Source organism: Saimiri boliviensis, chromosome 8, assembly GCF_048565385.1.
Source record: "Saimiri boliviensis isolate mSaiBol1 chromosome 8, mSaiBol1.pri, whole genome shotgun sequence".
NCBI lineage: Eukaryota > Metazoa > Chordata > Mammalia > Primates > Cebidae > Saimiri > Saimiri boliviensis.
Genome location: NC_133456.1, coordinates 18,672,057 through 18,693,356, shown reverse-complemented (window position 1 = coordinate 18,693,356; position 21,300 = coordinate 18,672,057). Strand labels below are relative to the sequence as shown.

At 44.1% G+C, this 21,300-nt stretch overlaps 2 protein-coding genes across 4 annotated transcripts in view; both read left to right on the top strand.

The window, feature by feature from the left end:
- The first annotated feature begins 8,614 nt into the window (after nt 1-8,614).
- Nucleotides 8,615-18,489, top strand: SMCO1 (single-pass membrane protein with coiled-coil domains 1). Of its 2 annotated transcripts, none has more exons than XM_003926203.4 (3): nt 8,615-9,629; nt 14,591-14,740; nt 15,815-18,489. In XM_003926203.4, exons 1-3 carry the CDS (start codon nt 9,580-9,582, stop codon nt 16,257-16,259), a joined length of 645 nt encoding a protein of 214 aa, XP_003926252.1. In that variant the 5' UTR covers nt 8,615-9,579; the 3' UTR covers nt 16,260-18,489. The 2 variants fall into 2 exon arrangements, with proteins under 2 accessions (XP_003926252.1, XP_003926253.1); XM_003926204.4 differs by having other exon boundaries at nt 8,615-9,685.
- RNF168 (ring finger protein 168) overlaps nt 14,655-21,300 on the top strand; it is a 46,647-nt gene continuing 40,001 nt past the window's right edge. Inside the window, exons 1-3 of one of the 2 annotated variants that reach the window (XM_010336959.3) lie at nt 14,655-14,740; nt 19,185-19,844; nt 20,258-20,591. In XM_010336959.3, coding sequence (XP_010335261.2) covers nt 20,285-20,591 — 307 coding nt within the window. In that variant the 5' untranslated portion in view covers nt 14,655-14,740; nt 19,185-19,844; nt 20,258-20,284. Of the gene's footprint in view, nt 14,741-19,184; nt 20,592-21,300 lie in introns of both variants that reach the window. The other variant, XM_074404036.1, reaches the window with a different exon arrangement.

Sequence of the window (21,300 nt, the reverse complement as noted above, 5' to 3'; positions counted from 1 at the left end):
TGGTTCCAGCTGGAAAAAGAGGAAGTCAGGAAGTCGGTGGATGTGTCCAGATTTTTTTTTTTTTTTTTTTTTTTTTTTTTTTTTTTTTTTTTTTTTGAGATGGAGTCTCACTCTGTGGCCCAGGCTGGAGTGCAGTGGCTTGATCTTGGTTCACTGCGACCTCCGCCCGCATGGGTTCAAGCGATTTTCCTGTCTCAGCCTCCCCAGTAGCTGGGATTACAGGCATCCACCACCATGCCCAGCTTATTTTTGTGTTTTTAGTGGAGATGGGGTTTCACCATGTTGACCAAGCTGGTCTCAAACTCCTGACCTCAATTGATCCACCCACCTTGGCCTCCCAAAGTGCTGGGATTACAGGTGTGAGCCACTGTGCCTCACCCAGAGATTTTGATATCCTCAATAATCAATTAACTTGACTAGTCACTACCTGAACTTTTTCAATTTTTTAATTTTCTATGTGAGTTGAGCAATTAGACATATCTTTTATCAACTACATTTCTTGTTAATAAGCCCTTTATGGCTCTAAGGAACCATTATTATTTCGGTATTCAAATTAAAATTTTTTTTGCCCAAGTAGATTTCTTTACAATTAGTCTATTTTAAATTTCCAGGTGGAGCATGGTGGCTCATGCCTGTAATCCCAGCACTTTGGGAGGCTGAGGTGGGCAGATCACTTGAGACCAGGAGTTCAAGACCAGCCTGGCCAACATGGTGAAAACGCAACTCTTACTAAAAATACAAAAATTACCCAGGCATGATGGCTCATGCCTGTAAGCCCAGCTGCTCCGGAGGCTGACGCAGGAGAATCACTTGAACCTGGGAGGCAGAGGTTGCAGTGAGCCAAGATCACACCATGACACTCCAGCCTGGGTGACAGAGCAAGACTCTGTCTCAAAAAAAATTTTTTTTCAAAAGTTTTAAAAATTATTTTCCAAAAAATGTTATTTCCCAGAGTCATAGCATCCTTGTTTATGTTTATGAAACATCATTCATCTTTAGTATCCCACTATGTACTTCCACTGTCTCTTTCCGTTATTGACTGTGGCCACTTCCTTCAAAGCTTATGTCTTCTGAGACCAGTGGTTCATAACCTTGATTGCAAATCAGATTCACCTTTGTTGATTTGAAAACTATCTAGGCCAGGCATGGTGGCTTACTGCCTGTAATTCTGACACCTTGGGAGGCTAAGGCTGGTGGATCACTTGAGGTCAGGAGTTTAAGACCAGCCTGGCCAACATGGTGAAACCCTGTTGTCTCTACTAAAAGTAAAAAAACTTAGCCAGGTGTGGTGGCTGGTGCTTGTATTCTCAGCTACACAGGAGGCTGAAGCAGGAGAATCGCTTGAACTGGGAAGCGGAGGTTGCAGTGAGCCAAGGTCACACCACTGCACTCCAGCCTGGGCGACAAAGCAAGATCCTGTTTCAAAAAAATAAAAATAAAAAATTGGCTGGGCTTGGTGGCTTATGCCTGTAATCCCAGCACTTTGGGAGGCTGAGGCTGGTGGATCATCTGAGGTCAGGAGTTCAAGAGCAGCCTGGCCAACATGGCAAAACCCTGTCTCTACTAAAAATACAAAAATCATCCGGGTGTGTTGATATGTGCCTGGAGTCTCAGCTACTTCAGGAGGCTGAGGGAGGAGAATTGCTTGAACCCAGGAGGCGGAGGTTGCAATGAGGCAAGGTCATGCCATTGCATTTCAGCCTGGGCGACAGAGAGAGATTGTGTCTCAAGAAAAAAAATTAATTTAAAAATAAAAAATAAAATAAAAACTATCTAGATGTCTGGATCCTATCTGTCAAAAAACTGATTAAATACAAATTACAGAATGAGTTTAACAGGTTACAGTATCGTTTAGCATGCTGCAGATCCATGTAGCCTTCCAGAATACTAACAAAACATGTGTAAAGTATTTTTTAAATGGATTGCACTTATCAAAATGGTTAATATAAGAAATAGTAGGCTGGGTGTGGTGGTTTATGCCTGTAATCCCAGCACTTTGGGAGGCTGATGCAGGCGGATCACAAGGTCAAGAGTTTGAGACCAGCCTGGCCAAGAGACCAGCCTGGCCAATATGGTAAAATCCCATCTCTACTAAAAAAAAAAACAAAAACAAACAAACAAACAACAAAAAAAAAACCAACAAAAAATTAGCTGGGCATGGTGGCAGGCACCTGTAATCCCAGATAATTGGGAGACTGAGGCAGGAGAATTGCTTGAGCCTGGAAGGTGGAGGTTGCAGTGAGCCGAAGATCATGCCATTGCCCTTCAGCCTGGGTGACAGAGTGAGACTCCGACTCAAAAAAGAAAAAATAGTGACAACACTAAATGGTGGTGAGTATGTGGAGAAACTGGGTCACTCCTACATTGATGGTTGGAATGCCCGGTGGTATAGCTACTCTGGAGAACAGTTTGGCAGTTTCTTACAAAACTAACCATGCTACTACCGTATTACCCACATTACCCAGCAATTGCATTCCTGGGCATTTATTCCAGAAAAATATTGTACACAAACGTTTATAGCAGCTTTATTTGGAATAGCTCAAAACTGAAATCAGCCCAGATTCCTTACAACCTGAATGTTTAGATAAGAGTTTTGAATTTATTGCCATGAATTTGTTTATAATATCCTCTTAGCTTTTTATCATCTGTTTACATATATAATGGTATCCCCTTCTTCAATCCTGTTATTGGTTATCCGTGGCTTCTCTTATTTATTAATCTTGTCAGGAGTTTTTCAATATCAATAGCTTTTTCAAAGAACCATTTAAAATTATCTATTAATTTATTTAGAGAGATGGTCTCAACCAGTCCCCCAGCCTGAAGTGCAGTGGCACAATCATACTTCACTGCAGCCTCGAACTCCTGGGCTCAAGTGATCCTCCCATCTCAGCCTCCTGAGTAGCTGGGACTACAGGCATGTGTCACCGCAGCTGGCTCTTTTTTATTTTTTGAAACGATGGAGTCTTGCTACATTGCCCTAGCTGGTCTTGAACTCCAGACCTCAAGCAATCCTCCTACCTCAGCCTCTCAAAGTTCTAAGATTATAGGCATGAACCACTGCACGCAGCCAATTTTTTTTTCCATGAACTGCAAACATGATGGTTTTAAGCATACTCACAATAATTTCTATTCTCAGTGCCGATAAGAAATTTCTCTACTTCAGTGATATTTATCAGGCTCTGATTATGACAATAGATTAAGTTACAATAGATTGATTCTGGCTGGGTGCAGTGGATCATGCTTGTAATCTCAGCACTTTGGGTGACCGAGGCAGGAGGATCACTTGAGGCCAGGAATTTGAAACTAGCCTAGGTAACATAGCGAGGCCTCGAGTCTACTAAAAAAAAAAAAATTAGCTGGGTCTAGTGACCTACACCTGTAGTCCCAGCTACCTGGGAGGCTGAGGAGGGAGGATCACATGGAGCCCAGGAAATTGAGGCTGCAGTGAGCCATGATCATCCCAGTGCACTCAAGCCTAGGTGACAGAGTGAGCCCGTCATGAAAATAAATAAATAGGCCAAATAGCCTGTACATAGGGGACCTCAGACCTTTTGCCCTTCCATCTGTAGAAAAGATCTAATTGTTGGATAATATTAAGATCAAGTTTCCCTTCAGCAGGCTTGTCAGTCCCTAAGATGGTAAGAAGGCCATGTCCTTGTTCAATAGAATATGAGGCCCTTTTTCTTCAAAGTCTCAAGGCTGAAGGAGTCCCAGTGCTATAGAATGCACTTGAGAGGAGTGCAAGTCAAACATGGTCTGTTACTCACCTAGAAAGAGAAGTGAGAAAAAGGCATCCTTTTGGTCTCCTTCCTTTCAGAGTGTGACCCAGGGTGGAGAAGAAGACAGCGGGAGTGTCCCCCATGACTGTTATACCTCCTTGGTTCCTGGATCCCAGCACCTTGTTAAATGCAGCACCCATGGTTGTAGGTGTGACCCCAAGCCATGGAACCAGAGGAACTAGAGGACGGGATTAGTCATGCATACCCACACTGTCCTAATTCTGTTTGTGATTCCCCTTTTATTTCCTAGACTTGTGTGATCTATTTGCCTCCCTGAAAAAATGGATCTTGGGTAAGACTATGTAAAAGGCAAGGCTCCTTTAATGGATGAAATGTGCTCGATTGCCTGCTATTATGGCCCGTGCTAAAGGATTTACCCTTAGAAAATGGTTCTGGTTAACTTTTGGACTTAAAATCCTCTTACTAATTAAGTACTCTTTTAATTGGAGACAGAATACGTGCCTTAAAAGGACCTAAGTGCCTAATGAGGATTTTCCTGCTGATGAGACAGTATCAAGACTAAAATTTGACTGCAGAGGATATTTCACTCCTAATTATTGGAGGTAGAATTTTCCCATTGACAGAAGCATCATAAAGAAACGTGCAAAAGGCCAGGCACAGTGGCTCATGCCTGTAATCCCAGCACTTCGGGAGGCCAACGCGGGTGGATCAATAGGTCAGGAGATCAAGACCATCCTGGCCAACATGGTGAAACCCCATCTCTACTAAAAATATAAAAATTGGCTGGGTGTGGTGGTGGGTGCCTGTAATCCCAGCTACTTGGGATGCTGAGGCAGGAAAATTATTTGAACCCTGGAGGCGGAGGCTGCAGTGAGCTGAGATTGTGCCACTGCACTCTAGCCTGGGTGACAGAGTGAGACTTTGTCTCAGAAAAAAAAAAAAAAAAAAAAGTGCAAAAAGGAAAATTTAGGAAGCTACAGTGGACCAACAATGAACAACGTGACTAGAGGATTTCTTTTTCCACGAGGTGGCGCTGTTGGCTTAGAAATACCATGTGCTTGCTAGCAGACTAGTAGTGAGTGACCTCACTGTGGGGGAAAGGGGAGACCCTCTAGAGGTTCCTAGAAGATTCCAAGTGCAGTTTCCTGAGCTATATGCACGGTTACTACAGCATTTCCTGATCTTGCCTAACCGAATTACTTCCCTGGGGTGTAAAAATTCCCTCACATTTGACACACAGAGAGAATAAGAGACATAGTGACTGCAGATAGAGACAGAAGGGAAATTTTGTGACAGGCTAGCTGGGAATCCTTTACCAACACCTGGGCGAGCTGTCGGAGGCTGAGTCCAGTCTTGAAGCCTTTGAATAACACAAGGGGGTGCACTGGCCAGAAATTCTCAATTGCTTCAGAACTTTTCCTGGCCTCATGGATGGTTAGATTTCCTCATGAAAGGAAGCTGGTTGTGACCAACGTGCCCAGTTACCCATGGATATTGGGGGATTCTCCATAGTCTCCCCAGTAAGCCTGACATCCAAGTCTTTAAGAATGAAAGCCACACTAACTATGTCTGTAACTGGCTGATGGATGCTTGTTATTGATTTGATTTGATTTTTAAATGGAGGGCAAAAGCCTTGGAACGAAAGGATAGATTTTGAGACTGCTGCTGTACTCACTGCTCCATTGAATGTCGTACCTTGGGATTCCGGATGAGCCCCCAAAAATGATATGGCTCCATTGTCTAGGAAAACACCCAGTGTCCTTTGTCTTGTGCCAGGGTCCTTTGCCTCCAGCACTTTGGGAGGCTAAGGCAGGTGGATCACTTGAGTTCAGGAGTTTGAGACCAACCTGGCTAACACGGTGAAACCCCATTTCTACTAAAAATCCAAAAACTAGCTGAGCATGGTGATATGGCTTCATTGTCTGGGGAAACACCCAGGGTCCTTTGTCTTGTATTGAAAAAACTAGCAACACAGACACAGGTGGCGTGGATTAAGGAGTGGAAACTCTAATTGGCAAGAAGGAAGAGAACAGCTTCCTTGTACAGAAGGAGGAGGGCACCTAATGGAAAAAACTCCTTTAGCAGAAAGCAATCAGTTATATTGGCAGGCTTGAGAAGGCGATGTCTTATTTGCATAGGGGCGAGGGGATTGGTTTGACCAGACATGTCATTCATGTAGCCCACAAAAAAAAAACTGGCCCTCCATGGCTGGGCATGGTGGTTCATACCTGTAATCGCAGCATTTTGGGAGGCCGAGGTGGGCAGATCATGAGGTCAGGAGTTCGAGACCAGCCTGACCAACATGGTGAAACCCTGTCTCTATGAAAAATACAAAAATTAGCCAGGCGTGGTGGTGCACACCTGTAATCCCAGCTACTCAAGAGGTTGAGGCAGGAGAATTGCTTGAACCTGGGAGACAGAGGTTGCAGGGAGCTGAGATCGTGCCATTGCACTCCAGCCTGGGTGACAGGGCAAGACTCTTGTCACACACACACACACACACACACACACACATACACACACACACTGGCCCTCCCACCCTAACCTTTAATATCCATATGTGGCTACTTGGCTGGTCGTCATGATACCTGTACACGTGGCTTCTACCTGGCTGCTATGATATCTGTATACATGACAACAAAGAAAAAGTAGCAGGAACTGCCATATTAGGTGAACCTGGCTCTTAGCCACCAGCATTTTCATATGCAAGCCACACAATACTTGCAGGTCTGGTTTTTCAGGCCACTTTCAATTAGAAAAGAAATGTTTGAGGCAACTGCTTTTTATAAAAAGAAAAAGCATTACTGAGGACTCTTTTACCCTTTCTAGCTGCCTAAAATAAGTTTTTAATAACTCCTGTAATAGTGGTGGTGTGCACCTGTAATCCTAGCTACGGGGAGCGGGGGCGCGCTGAGGCAGAAGGACTGCTTGTAACCTGGAGGCAGAGGTTTCAGTGAGCCCAGATCACCCCACTGCACTCCAGTCTGGGCAACAAGAGTGAGAGAGTCCATCTCAACCATCTCAAAAAAGAAAGAATACAGATGAACAGCCAGTTTTAGAGATGCATAGGGGAAGGTATGCCGGGGTAGGGGCAAGGGGAGGTGGGGCGCTGTGGAGCTTCCACACCCTCTCTGTGGCACCACCCCACCAGCACTTCCTTGTATTCAGCAACCCAGAAGCTCATTAAACCTCACTGTCCAAGAGTTTTTTGTTTTGTTTTGTTTTGTTTTGCTTTGTTTTGTTTTGAGGCAGAGTGTCACTCTGTTGCCCAGGCTGGAGTGCATGGGCTTGATTTCAGCTCACTGCAACTTCCACCTCCCTGGTTCAAGCAATTCTCCTGCCGAAGCCTCTTGAGTAGCTGGGACTACAGGCACCCACCACCACGCCTGGCTAATTTTTTGTATTTTTAGTAGAGACAGGGTTTCACCATGTTAGCCAAGATGGTCTCGATCTCCTGACCTTGTGATCTGCCCGTCTTGGCCTCTCAAAGTGCTGGGATTACAGGTGTGAGCCACTGTGCCTTGCCTGAGATTTTACTGAACATAATCTCCAGCTCACTCATTCCATTTCCTAGAAGTTAGTGGGTGGAGCTGACAGTTTCAGCCTATAGTGACCAGCCCATCTGGAAGCTATTCTAGTTGCACCACCCTAAATCACCTCATTAGCATAAACTCTCCTGTGATCCAAAGAGGCTCATTATGAATAACAAAAGACCCTCTTATCAGGAAATCCCATGGGTTTTAGGAGCTTTTTGACTGAAATGGGGAAAAGATCGAATATATTTCACATTATGCTACAATATCACTGCTAATTTTTTTTTTTTTTTTTTTTTTTTTTTGAGGTGGAGTCTCGCTGTGTCACCCAGGCTGAAGTGCAGTGGTACAGTCACAATCTAAACTCACTACAACCTCAGCCTCCTGGGTTCAAGCCATTCTACCTCAGCCTCCCAAGTAGCTGGGACTACAGGTATATGCCACCATGCCTGGCTAATTTTTATATTTTTAGTAGAGATGGAGTTTCGCCATGTTGGCCAGACTGGTCTCGAATTCCTGACCTCAAGTGATCTGCCCGACTCAGCCTCCCAAAGTGCTGGAATTACAGGTGTGAGCCACTGCACCTGGCCCTAGATTATTCTTCTAGAACCAACAGTTAACATCTGTCAAAACACCTACCGGTCTAGCTAGATGCATCTCCTTTCTTGTAACTCTTGTGTGCTGTGTCCCTGCTAGTAGGCTCCTTGAGGACAAGGATTTCACCTTACTTATCACTATATTGCCAGTGCCTGGAATAGTGCTGCTCATTCATTCGTAGATTTTATCCATTCAGTTAATATTTGTGAGGTTCAGTAAGTATTGAATAAGTGAATAAATTATTCAGTGAATGAACAAATACATGACATGGCTCTTACAGCTTAAATGTTGTGGTTGTTTTCTTTTTCTTATATGAATCTTTTGCTCAAAACATACCCACACATTGTTTCCAGAACACGTCATTTACTTTGCCACCTCTGTGATTTTGCTCACACAATTTCTCCAGTTTGTAATACCTTTCACACTCTTCTCTGATAATCAAAGACCTTGACCTTGAGGCCAAGCCAAGTATCATCTTCAATATGAGTATTTCTTCAATGACCCAAGAGTTCAGTGACTTAGTCTTTGATCTTCTATTATTTTTATGGTCTCAATCTACTTAGCACACATCCCATATACATTTTCTATTTAAGGATATATTCTATCTTCCCAATTAGATTTTAAATCTTATGAAAACAGAAGTCCTAGGCCAGGTGCGGTGGCTCACGCCTGTAATCCCAGCACTTTGGGAGGCTGAGGTGGGCGGATCATGAGGTCAGGAGTTGGAGACCAGCCTGGCTAACATGGTGAAACCCCATCTCTACTAAAAATAGAGTGAGCAGAGATCATGCCATTGCACTCCAGCCTGGGTGACAGAGCAAGACTCTGTCTCAAAAAAAAATTTTTTAAAGAAAACAGAAGTCCTATTTTATTTCCATATTTATATTCAATTCCTAATCTAATACTAAAAGCTCACTCTCCCCCCGCCCCATACATACATATATATTATAGAGAGAGGCTGGAGTGCAGTGGCATAATCATAGCTCACTGCAGCCTCAGACTCCTGGGCTCAAGCAATCCTCCCACTTCCATCTCTTGAGTAGATGGGATACAGGTATACACCACCACCCCTGGCTAATTTTTGTGGAGACAGAGTCTCTCTCTGTCGCCCAGGCTGGTCTTCAACTCCTAGGCTCAAGCAATCCTCTCACCTTGGCTTCCCAAAGTGCTGGCATTACAGGAGTGAGCCATCATGCCCAGCCATAACAAGTATTTAGTAGTTTCTAATCATGGTTAGGTTTTTTGCTTTGATACCATCACCATGATCATAAAAGATCTGGGGTACTCTTTAAACGTAATTTAGGTTGTACTTAAATAATGAAGCTGTTAAAATATGAGAGTAACATTTCCATCAAATTTAATCTTAGTATATGTTACATTAATGTATCTGTATATACATTTACGAGCATATACACAGAATCATAATTATACATGGTTGTTGCTCTATGTTGATGTACTATGGTTCAGTTTTCAAAGGCAAATGTTATAGTGCATTCCAGGACACCTGTGTTCACAGGATCAGTTCTCTGAAACTATATTTGGATGTGCAAGCTATTAAAAGCTTCTTGTACTGAGTGACCTTTCAGGCAGAATGTAGATTGAATGCTTATACTTCTGCTGCCTGTTGCTGAGTGGAAGACAGCAGAAAATTTGGATTCAAACATTTGTTGTTTTTTTTGCTTTGTTTTATTTCCTTTTGCCTTAAGAAGATGAACAATGAAACCACAACCCTGATATCCTTGAAGGAGGCAATGAAAAGGTTGCTGAGGGGTATAGTAAGGGAGCAAGCATGGGTCTGCTATTCTGGGAAGATGGGTAAGAGAAGAATGAAGAATAGAAATAAACAAAGAACTACAGAAATTCTCATTAGAATTCTGTCTCTATGGCTGGGCACGGTGGCTCACGTCTGTAATCCTAGCACTTTGGGAGGCTGAGGTGGGCAGATCACAAGGTCAAGAGATCGAGACCATCCTGGCCAACATGGTAAAACCCTGTCTCTACTAAAAATACAAAAATTAGCTGGGCATGGTGGTGGGTGTCTGTAGTTCCAGCTATTTGGGAGGCTGAAGCAGGAGAATCGCTTGAACCCTGGAGGTGAAGGTTGCAGTGAGCCAAGATCGTGCCACTGCACTCTAGCCTGGTGACAGAGCAAGACTCCATCTAAAAAAAAAAAAAAAAAGGCCAGGCTTGGTGGCTCACACCTGTAATCTCAGCACTTTAGGAGGCCAAGGTAGGCAGATCACCTTAGGTCAGGAGTTTGAGACCAGCCTGACCAACATGGAGAAACCCCATCTCTACTGAAAATACAAAATTAGCCAGGCTTGGTGGTGCATGCCTGTAATCCCAGCTACTCGGGAAGCTGAGGCAGGAGAATCACTTGAACCCGAGAGGTGGAGATTGCAGTGAGCCAAAATTGCACCATTGCACTCCAGCCTGGCAGCAAGAGTGAAACTCGTCTCAAAAGAAAAAAAAAAAGAATTATGTCTCTATTACAGTGGTTTAAGTCTTCCAGGCCCAAATCTATGTAAATTAATAATAAAGAAAAGTCTGCTTCCAGGTGCTGTAACTCCATTCAATGTATGCATGTGCTAAATCTTAGATTTACAAACATAAGTAAAACGTGGTTTCTGCCCTCAAGGAGCTCACAACCTGTAGGAAAGAGAAAAGTTTCAAAGGTATTCACAACTGAATGTGATTGACCTTACAATGGTGATGCTCTTATAGGACTATGGAACATGAAGGGAGATCAATCAATTTTGCCTTTGACACTAGAAAAAGGAACTCTTCATATAGGATCATTTAAGCTGGATCTTTTTCTTTTTGAGATGGAGTCTCGCTCTTGTGGCAGAGGCTGGAATGCAATAGTGTGATCTCGGCTCACTGCAACCTCCGCCTCCCAGGTTCAATCGATTCTCCCACGTGGCTGGAATTACAGGTATGCACCACCTGGCCGATTTTTGTATTTTTAGTAGAGATGGGTTTCTTCATGTTAGTCAGATTGGTCTCAAACTCTCAGGTTTGGCCTTGGCCTCCCAAAGCTGGGATTACAGGCTTGAGCCACCGCACTCAACTTAAGCTGGATCTTAAAGTACAAGTAGGAGCTTATGAGGCAGAAAAATAAGGGAGGGAATTCTAGGCTGAGGAAACAGTGCATATAAGCCATATGTAAGCTTGGAATTGCATAATGCACTCAGGTAGCAACTACATGTCTCATGTAATTGATGACTAGGATGGGTGAGGGACTGGCAGAAAACAGGAACAAAGGGTAAAGGCCACTGTGTTTCCTGCTGAGGAGATCCAATTTGGCTCCAATTATATTACTGGGCAAGTCAGGATGGCATAAACCATTTATAATCAGTTGAGTTACAGGATCAGAATTGTGGTTTAGAAGAATGTGTCTGGAGGATGGATTGGAAATTGAAAACAGGGGTCCAGTTAGGCTACTGTAATCTCAGGTCCTAGTGAAAGATGATGAGAAACTCATTTAGTGGAGATGGAGAGGCAGGAATGGGTTAGAGAAACATAAAAGGGGAAGAAAAAGCAGTTGAGAATTATTCTGAGATTTCTAGTTCAAGCAGCTGGATAGATGGTGAGGTCATTAATTGAACTAAGGAACTAGGAGTAAAACAAACAAACAAAAAACAGGCTGCGTTCAGATTTGCATGTTGGTTTAGATTTATTTGGACTGGCCAGGGACTGTCCTTCGGTGAAAGGATTCCAAAGAGCTGCTGCAATTGTAAAATATTATGCTGATCGACAAGCTAGAGTTCATCTCTTGAGGTTCAAGCTACAGATGACCTATAAGCAATATACTCTTAAAGGTCTGAAAGTTAATACAAATGGTATACCAAATAATTTTTTTTTTTTTTTTTTTTGAGATGGAATCTTGCTGGCTGGAGTGCAGTGGCACGATCTCAGCTCACTGTAACCTATGCCTCCCCGGTTCAAGCGATTCTCCTGCCTGAGTAGCTGGGACTACAGGCATGTGCCACCATGCCTAGCTAATTTTTGTATTTTTAGTAGAGCCAGAGAGTTTCACCATGTTGGCCGGGATGGTCTCCATCTCTTGACCTTGTGATCCACCCACCTCAGCCTCCCAAAGTGCTGGGATTACAGGCATGAGCCACTGCGCCTGGCTGACTTTTTTTTTGACACAGGGTCTCACTGTGTTGCCCAAGCTGAATGCAGTGGCATGATCACAGCTCACTGCAGTCTTGACCTCCTGGGCTCAAGTAATTCTCTTACCTCAGCCTCCCCAGTAGCTGGGACCACAAGTGTACATACCACCACACTAGGCTAATTTTTAAATTTTTTGTAGAGATGAGGTCTCACTATGTTGCCCAAGCTGGTCTCAAACCCCTGGACTGAAGTGATTCACCCACCTCAGACTCCCAAAATGCTAGGATTATAGGTGTAAGCCACTGCACCCAGCCCAAATAACATGGGTTTGACTTGTAGACAGAAATAGCTGGCATATTAGGTCACACAGGCTTATATTCCTACAAAGTGAACATTTTATAGTGAGTCTTGTCTATGTGTAAAGCAGTGACAACATTCCTTCACAGTAATTTCTGAAGATGGGGGTGGTATTAGTAGGTTAAGCTTAGGAGAGTTGAGGTTTGGTAGCTCCATCTTGTTGGAGATGCACAAAACATAGTTGAAAATACAGGTCTAGGCCTGGTGCTGTGACTCACGCCTATACTCCCAGCACTTTGAGAGGCCAAGGCAGGCGGATCACCTGAGATCAGGAGTTTGAGACAAGCCTGGCCAACATGGAGAAATCCCATCTCTATTAAAAATACAAAAATCAGCCATGTGTGATGGTGGGCACCTGTAATCCCAGCTACTCAGGAGACCTCTGAGGCAAGATAATTTCTTGAACCCAGGAGATGGAGGTTGCAGTGAGCCGAGATTGCACCACTGCACTCCAGCCTGGGAGATACAGTGAAACTCTGTCTTAAAAGAAAAAAAAAGGAAAAGAAAAGAAAAAAGAAAATACAGGTTTAAAGCTTAGAAGAAACCTAACACCTGAAGGTGAATTAGCCTTGGGAGAAATTCAGGACCAAGAATAAAAGATGATCAAGAATAGAATGCTGGGCAACCGCAAAGGTATTCAGGTCACTGGGGACATGGAAACTCAGAGAACTAGCATGTATGTTTATGCATCACTGCCCTCATAAAGACAACGTAGGTGGCTTAGGCAAGTGAGTTGTGTTGCTGCAGTCTTTGTGGTTAATTAGACATAATTCTGGTGCCACAGCACCCTCTGATGATCACAGCTGTTCAGAGCTACTCAAATCCCCATTTTGGGTTACAGAATTCAGCATCTCATTCACATCAAAGATGTCAATCATACAAGAAATCTTTTATTACAATGTAAGACCTTTGCTGGGTATTGGGGGACAAGCATAAAGGTATCTAAGAAATAGTCTCTACTGGGCATGGCAGCTCATGCCTGTAACCCCAGCACTTTGTGAGGCCAAGGCAGGTAGATTGCCTGAGGTTGGGAGTTCAAGACCAGCCTGACCAACATGGTAAAACCCGGTCACTACCAAAAATACAAAAATTAGCTGAGTGTGGAGGCGGGTGCCTGTAATCCCAGCTACTTGAGAGGCTGAGGCAGGAGAATCGCTTGAACCTGGGAGGTGGAGGTTGCAGTGAGCTGAGATTGTGCCACTGCACTCCAGCCTGGGCAACAAGAGCAAGACTCCATCTCAGAAAAAATAAATAAATAAATAAATAGTCTCTGATTCCTCCCCTCCAAGAACTTAAGAGTTTAGTTCATGAAAGGCTAACCCTAATAGTAAAGCAGGAGGTGGGGAGATGGGTTCACAGAGGCAGTCCTTGTGAGGGAGAATTAGGAAGGCAAGGAGATCTCAAGGTAAACGGGGATTCAAAAAGGCAGTGGATTTGAGCTGCTCCTGGAAGAAGGATAAGAGTTGGACAATTAGAATGGGGTAGAAAAAGTCACCTTATTATATACTGGTCTCAGCACTAGCTAACTTTATGACATTAGGTCTCAGTCCTCTTGAGACTCAATTTCTTTAATAGTAAAAGAGTAAAAAGGACTGCTTTAATTTTTGTGATTGTTGTGAAATGCTTACATAAAATATTCTTAAAAGTATAAAGAATAGCCCAGGGATGGTGCCTCATGCCTGTAATCCCAGTACTTTGGGGGGGCCAAGTCAGGTGGATCGCTGGAGCCCAGGAGTTTGAGACCAGCCAAACATAGTAATATCTGATCTCTACAAAAAAAATTTTTTTTAAAATTAGCCAAGTGTGGTGGCACATAACTGTAGTCCTAGCTACTCAGGAGGCTGAGGTGGGAGGATCACTTGAGCCTGGGAGGTAGTGATTTTGCCACTGCACTCCAGTTTGGGTGACAGAGTGAGACTCTGTATTAGAAAATACATACATACATAAAGTATAAGGTATAATACAAGACATAGCAGGCAATTCAAGTAATTAGACAATTCAAAAGTTTGTAATATATGGAATGAAAGGACAAGGATGATGGCTAGAGTGAACAGCAAATCGGACCATTTGTTGAAACTTTCGAATTCAAATAGCTACTCATTTTCCCTTCCTAGTTTGAAGTAAAAGTTAAAAAAAGGCTATCCAAATTTGGTAGTGGTTGTAAATAACATATTAGAGCCTTAGCTTAAAGCAAAACCTTAGTTTTGTCCTGTAACTTAAGCTTTTGATTCTGTTATCCTACAGAGTAGACCACAAACTCCAAGTGTTAGAAGCACAGTTCAGAGAACTAGACTTCACCAAGGATAACCTGATGCAGAAATTTGAACATCATAGGAAGACCCTGGAAAGCCAAGCAGCTCAAGATGAGATGTGGACAGCAGTTCTGGCACTCAAGTGAGTATCAGTTGAGAAATCAGTGGAATTCTGTGACTTTGTAAGACCTTCCAGTGGTCATTCCAAAATTGAATTTTTTTGTATGTTTCCAATAGCAGACTATAAAGCAATTACATTTTCATAGGTTCATTTATTTTTTTAAAAAGATTAGTTTGAGCACCTCTTCATATGCCAGACACTGTAGCAGATATCTCCTCACAGTCTCTTGCTTCCCAAAGCCTTATTTCCATTAATTCTTTTTCTTTCTTTCTTTCTTTATTTTTATTTTTTATTTTTTTTGAGACAGAGTCTTGCTTTCTTCCCCAGGCTAGAATGCAGTGGCGCAATCTTGGCTCACTGCAATTTCCACCTCTTCGGTTCAAGTGATTCTCCTACCTCAGCCTCCCCAGTAGCTGCAATTACAAGCATGCATCACCATGCACAGCTAATTTTTGTATTTTTAGTGGACAGGGCATTTCACTATGTTGACCAGGCTGTTCTCGAACTCATGACCTAAGGTGATCCACCAACCTTGGCCTCCCAAAGTGTTGGGATTACAGGAGCGAGCCACTGTACCCAGCCTATTTGCATTAATTCTAAAGTAAGTATTGGCTGGGCATGATGGCTTATGCCTTTAATCCCGGCACTCTGGGAAGCTGAGGTGACAGGATCACTTGAGCTCAGGAGTTCGAGAACAGCCTGGACAACAAAGTGAGACCCCTATCTCTTAAAAAAAAAAGGTAAGTATTTAAATTTGAATTCTAAGGTAAATATTTTCCAAATTACAACAGATGGTTCTCCTAGTGCAGGCGTCCCCAAACTACGGCCCACGGGCCGCATGTGGCTCCCTGAGGCCATTTATCTGGCCCCCCGCTGCACTTCAGGAAGGGGCACCTCTTTCATTGGTGGTCAGTGAGAGGAGCACAGTATGTGGCGGCCCTCCAAAGGTCTGAGGGACAGTGAACTGGCCCCCTGTGTAAAACGTTTGGGGACGCCTGTCCTAGTGGGTTAATATTGAGTTATTCTAAAAGAATTTATTTTTTCTTTCTATATAAAATATTTGACTGCTTAAGAAGCTCTCCGTATTTTTTGTAGGTTCACTTCAATGGAATTGAATATTGTATATAGCTACGTCATTGAAGTACTTATCCTCTTGCATACTCGTGTGCTTGAGAAGCTGCCAGATTTGGTGAGAGGTCTTCCAACCCTAGCCTCTGTCCTCAGACGAAAAGTTAAGAACAAGTGCATTAGAGTTGTATGGGAGTCCATTTTGGAGGAGTGTGGGCTGCAAGAAGGAGATATCACAACACTTTGTACCTTCTTTATCGCACATGGTAACAAGGCAGAACACTATGCTGCTAAAGTGAGACAGATGTACATCAGGGACATCACGTTTCTCATTACTAACATGGTAAAGAACCAGGCTCTGCAGGACAGTTTGCTGAGGGCTGTGCAGGTAATTGAGAAGGGGAAAGCAGTTAAGACCCCTGAAGAGCAAAAGTCATCCCTCAAAGAGTTGATACCATCCGTCAAAAACTAACCTATCATCCTATGACCCAGTAATTCCACCTCTAGTACTTTATCTTGCAAATGGGAAAAATATACACAATTTATTATAGTCTTATTTTTATAGCAAAGAGTGAGAGGATGTTAAATAAATTATGACAAATTGATAAAATAGATACTTTCTTTGTAACCATATAAAAGAATGAAGAAGCTCTTTGTGTAATAATATGAAGTTATCATGAAATGTGGTGTTCTTTTCAAATATTTATTTCCAATATATATTGCTAAGTGGTGCAAAACCAAATGTGTGTGTGTGTGTGTGTGTGTGTGTGTGTGTGTGTTTGTGTAATGCATATGAGTTTATATATCCATAAACTTCTTCTGCAGAGATAGACAAGAAAGTGGATAATATTAGTTGTCAGGAAAGAAAACTAAGAGGCTAGGGGGTCAAAGATAAGAGGAAGTCTTTTCACTGTTAATCTATTTTGCACATTTTCAATTTTGAACCATGTGAATATATTATATATTTAAAAAATAAGGCTGGGCATGGTTAAAAAATAAACAAGGCTCAAGCCTGTAATCCAAGCACCTTGGGAGGCCAAGGTAGGAGGATCATTTGAGCTCAGGAGTTTGAGATCAGCCTGGGCAACATAGTGACAGCAATACGAGGCAGATAAATTCCTAGGTAGACAGGGATGGGTCCCCGGTGAAACTCAACCTTCAAGCTAAGGACAGTCTAAAGCCTAAAAACCAAGCTATGAGTTCCAGATAAATCCATGAACCTGACTGAGAGCTCCCATTCTTGTTTGGCACTCTCTCCAAATTGAAATAAAAGCTCCCAAAGATTTCTACCAAGGACCCATGTCTCCTTGTTTTTCTCAACCTGGAAACCACTCCTCTAACCCAACCTGAATGCTCTCAGCAATCTCAGAAGAACTTAAAGGCGGTTTTCATGCCCAGTGATTTTCTTTTCTCTTTCTTCATAATGATTTAATATTCCCTCAGAAAAATGCAGTTTGGGAGCTGGGTGCAGTGTTGCAAGCCTCTAGATCCAGCTACTCCAGAGGCTGATGTGAAAGACTCCCTCAGCTTGGACAAAATAGTAAGACCCTATTTCTTTTATTTATTTATTTTTATTTATTTTTTTGAGATGAAAGTTTTGCTCTGTCCCCCAGGCTGGATGGAGTGCAGTGGCACAATCTTGGCTCACTGCAGCCTCTGCCTTCCAGGTTTAAGCCATTCTCCTGCCTCAGCCTCCTGAGTAGCTGGGATTGCAGGCGCTTGCCACCACGAGTGGCTAATTTTTATATTTTTAGTAGGGATGGAGAGTGAGGTTTCACCATGTTGGCTAGGCTGGTCTCGAACTCCTGACTTCAAACTATCGCCTGCCTTGGCCTCCCAAAGTGCTGGGATTACAGGAGGCGTGAACCACCGTGCCTGGCCTTTTTTTTTTTTTTTTACACTTGATCTTAGGCAAAAGGCCGAGAAGCGATGGCCTTTTTTTTTTTTTTTAAACGAGTCTCACCCCCCCCCCTTTTTTTTTTTTTTGAGACGAGTCTCACTTTATCCCCCAGGCTGGAGTGCAGCAGAGCGATCTTGGCTCACTCCTACCTCTGTCTCCTGGGTTTAAATGATGTGAGACCCCAATTCTAAAACCAAAGGGAAAAAACCTCAGGCCCCAGCAGCCCAACTCTAAAACAAAACATGAAAACCTTAGGCCAGGATCTTAAGTACTAGGGATCACATTCCTTATGTATTTCCCCTCATTTTCATGGCCAAATTCTGCTTTTTTCTTAGAACTCAATCTGTAGAATCCGTTGTCAATTCAAAAGGTTAATGCCAAGACATAAAAACGTACTTCAACATCCATAAAATGTGAAATTCTATTCTTGTCAACCTCCCTTGTACCTTTGTAGAATTTTGATTGTTGAAACTTAATAAACTATATATTACATAAATGATGCCCATGAATAACATCTAAGCTCTAGGACCGAGACAGCTTTGATGTTTGTTGCTTAAGCCAAACGGCCTGAGGCCCTTAGAAGGGAAGGCAATTCTTTTTTTTTTTTTTTTTGAGACGGAGTTTCGCTCTTGTTACCCAGGCTGGAGTGCAATGGCGCGATCTCGGCTCACCGCAACCTCCGCCTCCCGGGTTCAGGCAATTCTCCTGCCTCAGCCTCCTGAGTAGCTGGGATTACAGGCACGCGCCACAATGCCCAGCTACTTTTTTGTATTTTTAGTAGAGACGAGGTTTCACCATGTTGACCAGGATGGTCTCGATCTCTTGACCTCGTGATCCACCCGCCTCGGCCTCCCAAAGTGCTGGGATTACAGGCTTGAGCCACCGCGCCCGGCAGCAATTCTTTTTTTTTTTTTTTTTTTTTGAGACTGAGTCTCTCTCTGTCGCCCAGGCTACAGTGCAATGGCGCTATCTCAGGTCACTGCAACCTCCATACAAGCGATTCTCCTGCCTTAGCCTCCTGAGTAGCCGGGACTACTGGCGCAAGCCACCACGCCCAGTTAATCTTTGTATTTTTAGTAGAGACGGTGTTTCGCCATGTCGGCCAGGATGGTCTCGATTTCTTGACCTCCTAATCTGCCCTCCTTGGCCTCCCAAAGTGCTGAGATGACAAGCATGCAACACCACACCCAGCCGGGAAGGCAATTCTGAAATAACCTACTCCGGGCTGCAGACTTTAAGTGGCTGGGCCATACAGAAGGAAGTATAAGTGTCTCTTAAATTGTCCCAGGTTTGTGAATTCTCTGACAATATTTCTTGGAAATGCTGCTTTAAGAATTTTGGAAAGATTCTTCTTTAAAAAGAAAGAAGAAACAAAAAAAGAATTTTGGAAAGAGACTTCAGGGGCTTCGCTACAAATCAATAGAAACAAAAAGGTACTCACAAGGGTACTGAGGGAAGAATTAGAAAAACTGGCTATTTTTTTTTTTTTTTTTTAAGACGGAGTCTCGGTCTTGTCGCTCAGGCTGGCGTACAGTGGCGTGATCTCGGCTGGCTGGAACCTTCGCCTCCAGGGGGTCAAGCGATTCTTGTGCCTCAGCCTCCCAAGTAGCTGGAACTACAGGTGCACACCACCACGCTCGGCTAATTTTTGTATTTTTAGTAGAGACTGGGTTTCTTCATGTTGGTCAGGCTGGTCTCGAACTCCTGACCTCAGGTAATGCACCTTGTTTGGTTGTTGAATTCGGTTTGAGGTTTCCCGTTTTCTACCCAGAAACCAAGAAACCAGGGGTGTCTGAAGCCTCTGGGAGCAGAAATCTCAGGGAAAGGTCGGGCCCCACCCCCGCTGCACTAGGAGGAGCTGCAACGCTAGGGCGGGAGCGTCTCCGGGCTGGGAGGACTGACAGGGCGGGCGGTGCGCAGACCCCGGAAGTCCCGCCCAGGGAGCGTCTGCCCCGGGCCTTTCTCTGAGTGCGAATTGTTATTTTGGCGGGCGGTTGTGACGTCACCAGCCCACGTCCGGTGGCTGCTGCTCTGCTGCAACGCAGAGGGTCTTCGGCTGAGTAAGAGGGACAGAGGCGCGGAGCTCTGGGAAAGTGCGCAAGGCGCCAGAACACTGAACGCTGGAGTCACTCGTCGACCCCGCAGCTGCAGTAAAGTGTAAGTCCTGCTGCAGCCGGAGCCCGGGGTTCCTCCTGGAACCGCGTCCCGGGGCCGGGCTGCCGCGAGCGGAGCGGAGCATCCTCACCGGGTGAGGGGAGGAGGGGACTTGGCGCGTTCCACTCGCTGCACCCGGAGCTGCAGCCAGCGGTGTTCAGGCCTCGGAGCAGCCAGGCTCGTCTGACGAAAACCTGCGTTTATTTGCTCGCCGGACGTTTGCCTTAAAAATGGACAAAGACGCAGCCCTCCGGAGTATTCCTGTTTGCCGGACCCACCGAGCGCCTTTTTGCTTCAAGACGTGTTTGATGTTCCTGTTCCCCGCATTCTGATACGCTGTTGGGCATAATATTGGAACACAAAACTGTGCATTTGCTGTCTGTGGTTGGCCGAAAATAGGATTCTTTTTCTTGCAGGTGTCGTTTCATAGACTTTATTAACATATGAAAATGGCTGTACCCAAAGCGGCCGTCCCTTCGCTGTCTGAGTGCCAATGCGGGATCTGCATGGAAATCCTCTTGGAGCCCGTCACGCTCCCGTGTAACCACACGCTCTGCAAACCGTGCTTCCAGTCGACTGTCGAAAAGGCAAGTCTATGCTGTCCCTTCTGTCGTCGCCGCGTATCTTCGTGGACTCGGTACCACACCCGAAGAAATTCCCTTGTCAACATGGAACTGTGGACGATAATTCAAAAACACTATCCAAGGGAGTGCAAGCTTCGAGCCGCTGGACAAGAATCAGAGGAAGTCGGTGAGTAAACCCCGGCGGGTCCATTGGCGAAAAACCGCAAATCTTTAAAAAGGTGAATCGTCACTTCTCCATTTAAATAGGAAAACCACACACACAAAAAAACCCGACTAGTATTTGTCTAAATAGTTCTCAGAGGTTTGAGGGTTTAAGGGCCCCCAAATATCGATGGATTAAAATCAAGGGCAAGATTTTGTCCATTGTCAAAACACCTACGTTGTGTTCGATTGGTGTTTGTTGTATTAAAAATTAAAGAATTGCCCGTTTAGATCCTTTTTTTTGAGTGAGAGTCTCGCTCTGTCGCCCACGTTGGAGTGCAGTGAAGTGATCTCGGCTCCCTGTAACCAACCTCTGTCTGCAGAGTTGATGGGATTACAGGCGCGCACCATCGTGCCCCGGTAATTTTTGTATTTTAGTAGAGACAGTTTCACCTGTTAGGCAAGCTGGTCTCGAACTCCTGACCTGAAAGTGATCCGTCCGCATTGACCTCCCAAAGTGCTAGAATTAAAACAGGAATGAGCCACTGCATCCGGCCTCTGATTTACTTACGTATACATCTCCATTCATTTAATTCTTTATTTTCCTAATCATGCAACTAGCCTAAAATCACCTTTTGTCACTACACCCAGTGGCCTCGGGAGCCTCAAACTGGAACCCTTGACTCTTAGCAGCTTGCCTCCACCAATGTGAGTAATAAGCCGTGCAGTGGTTC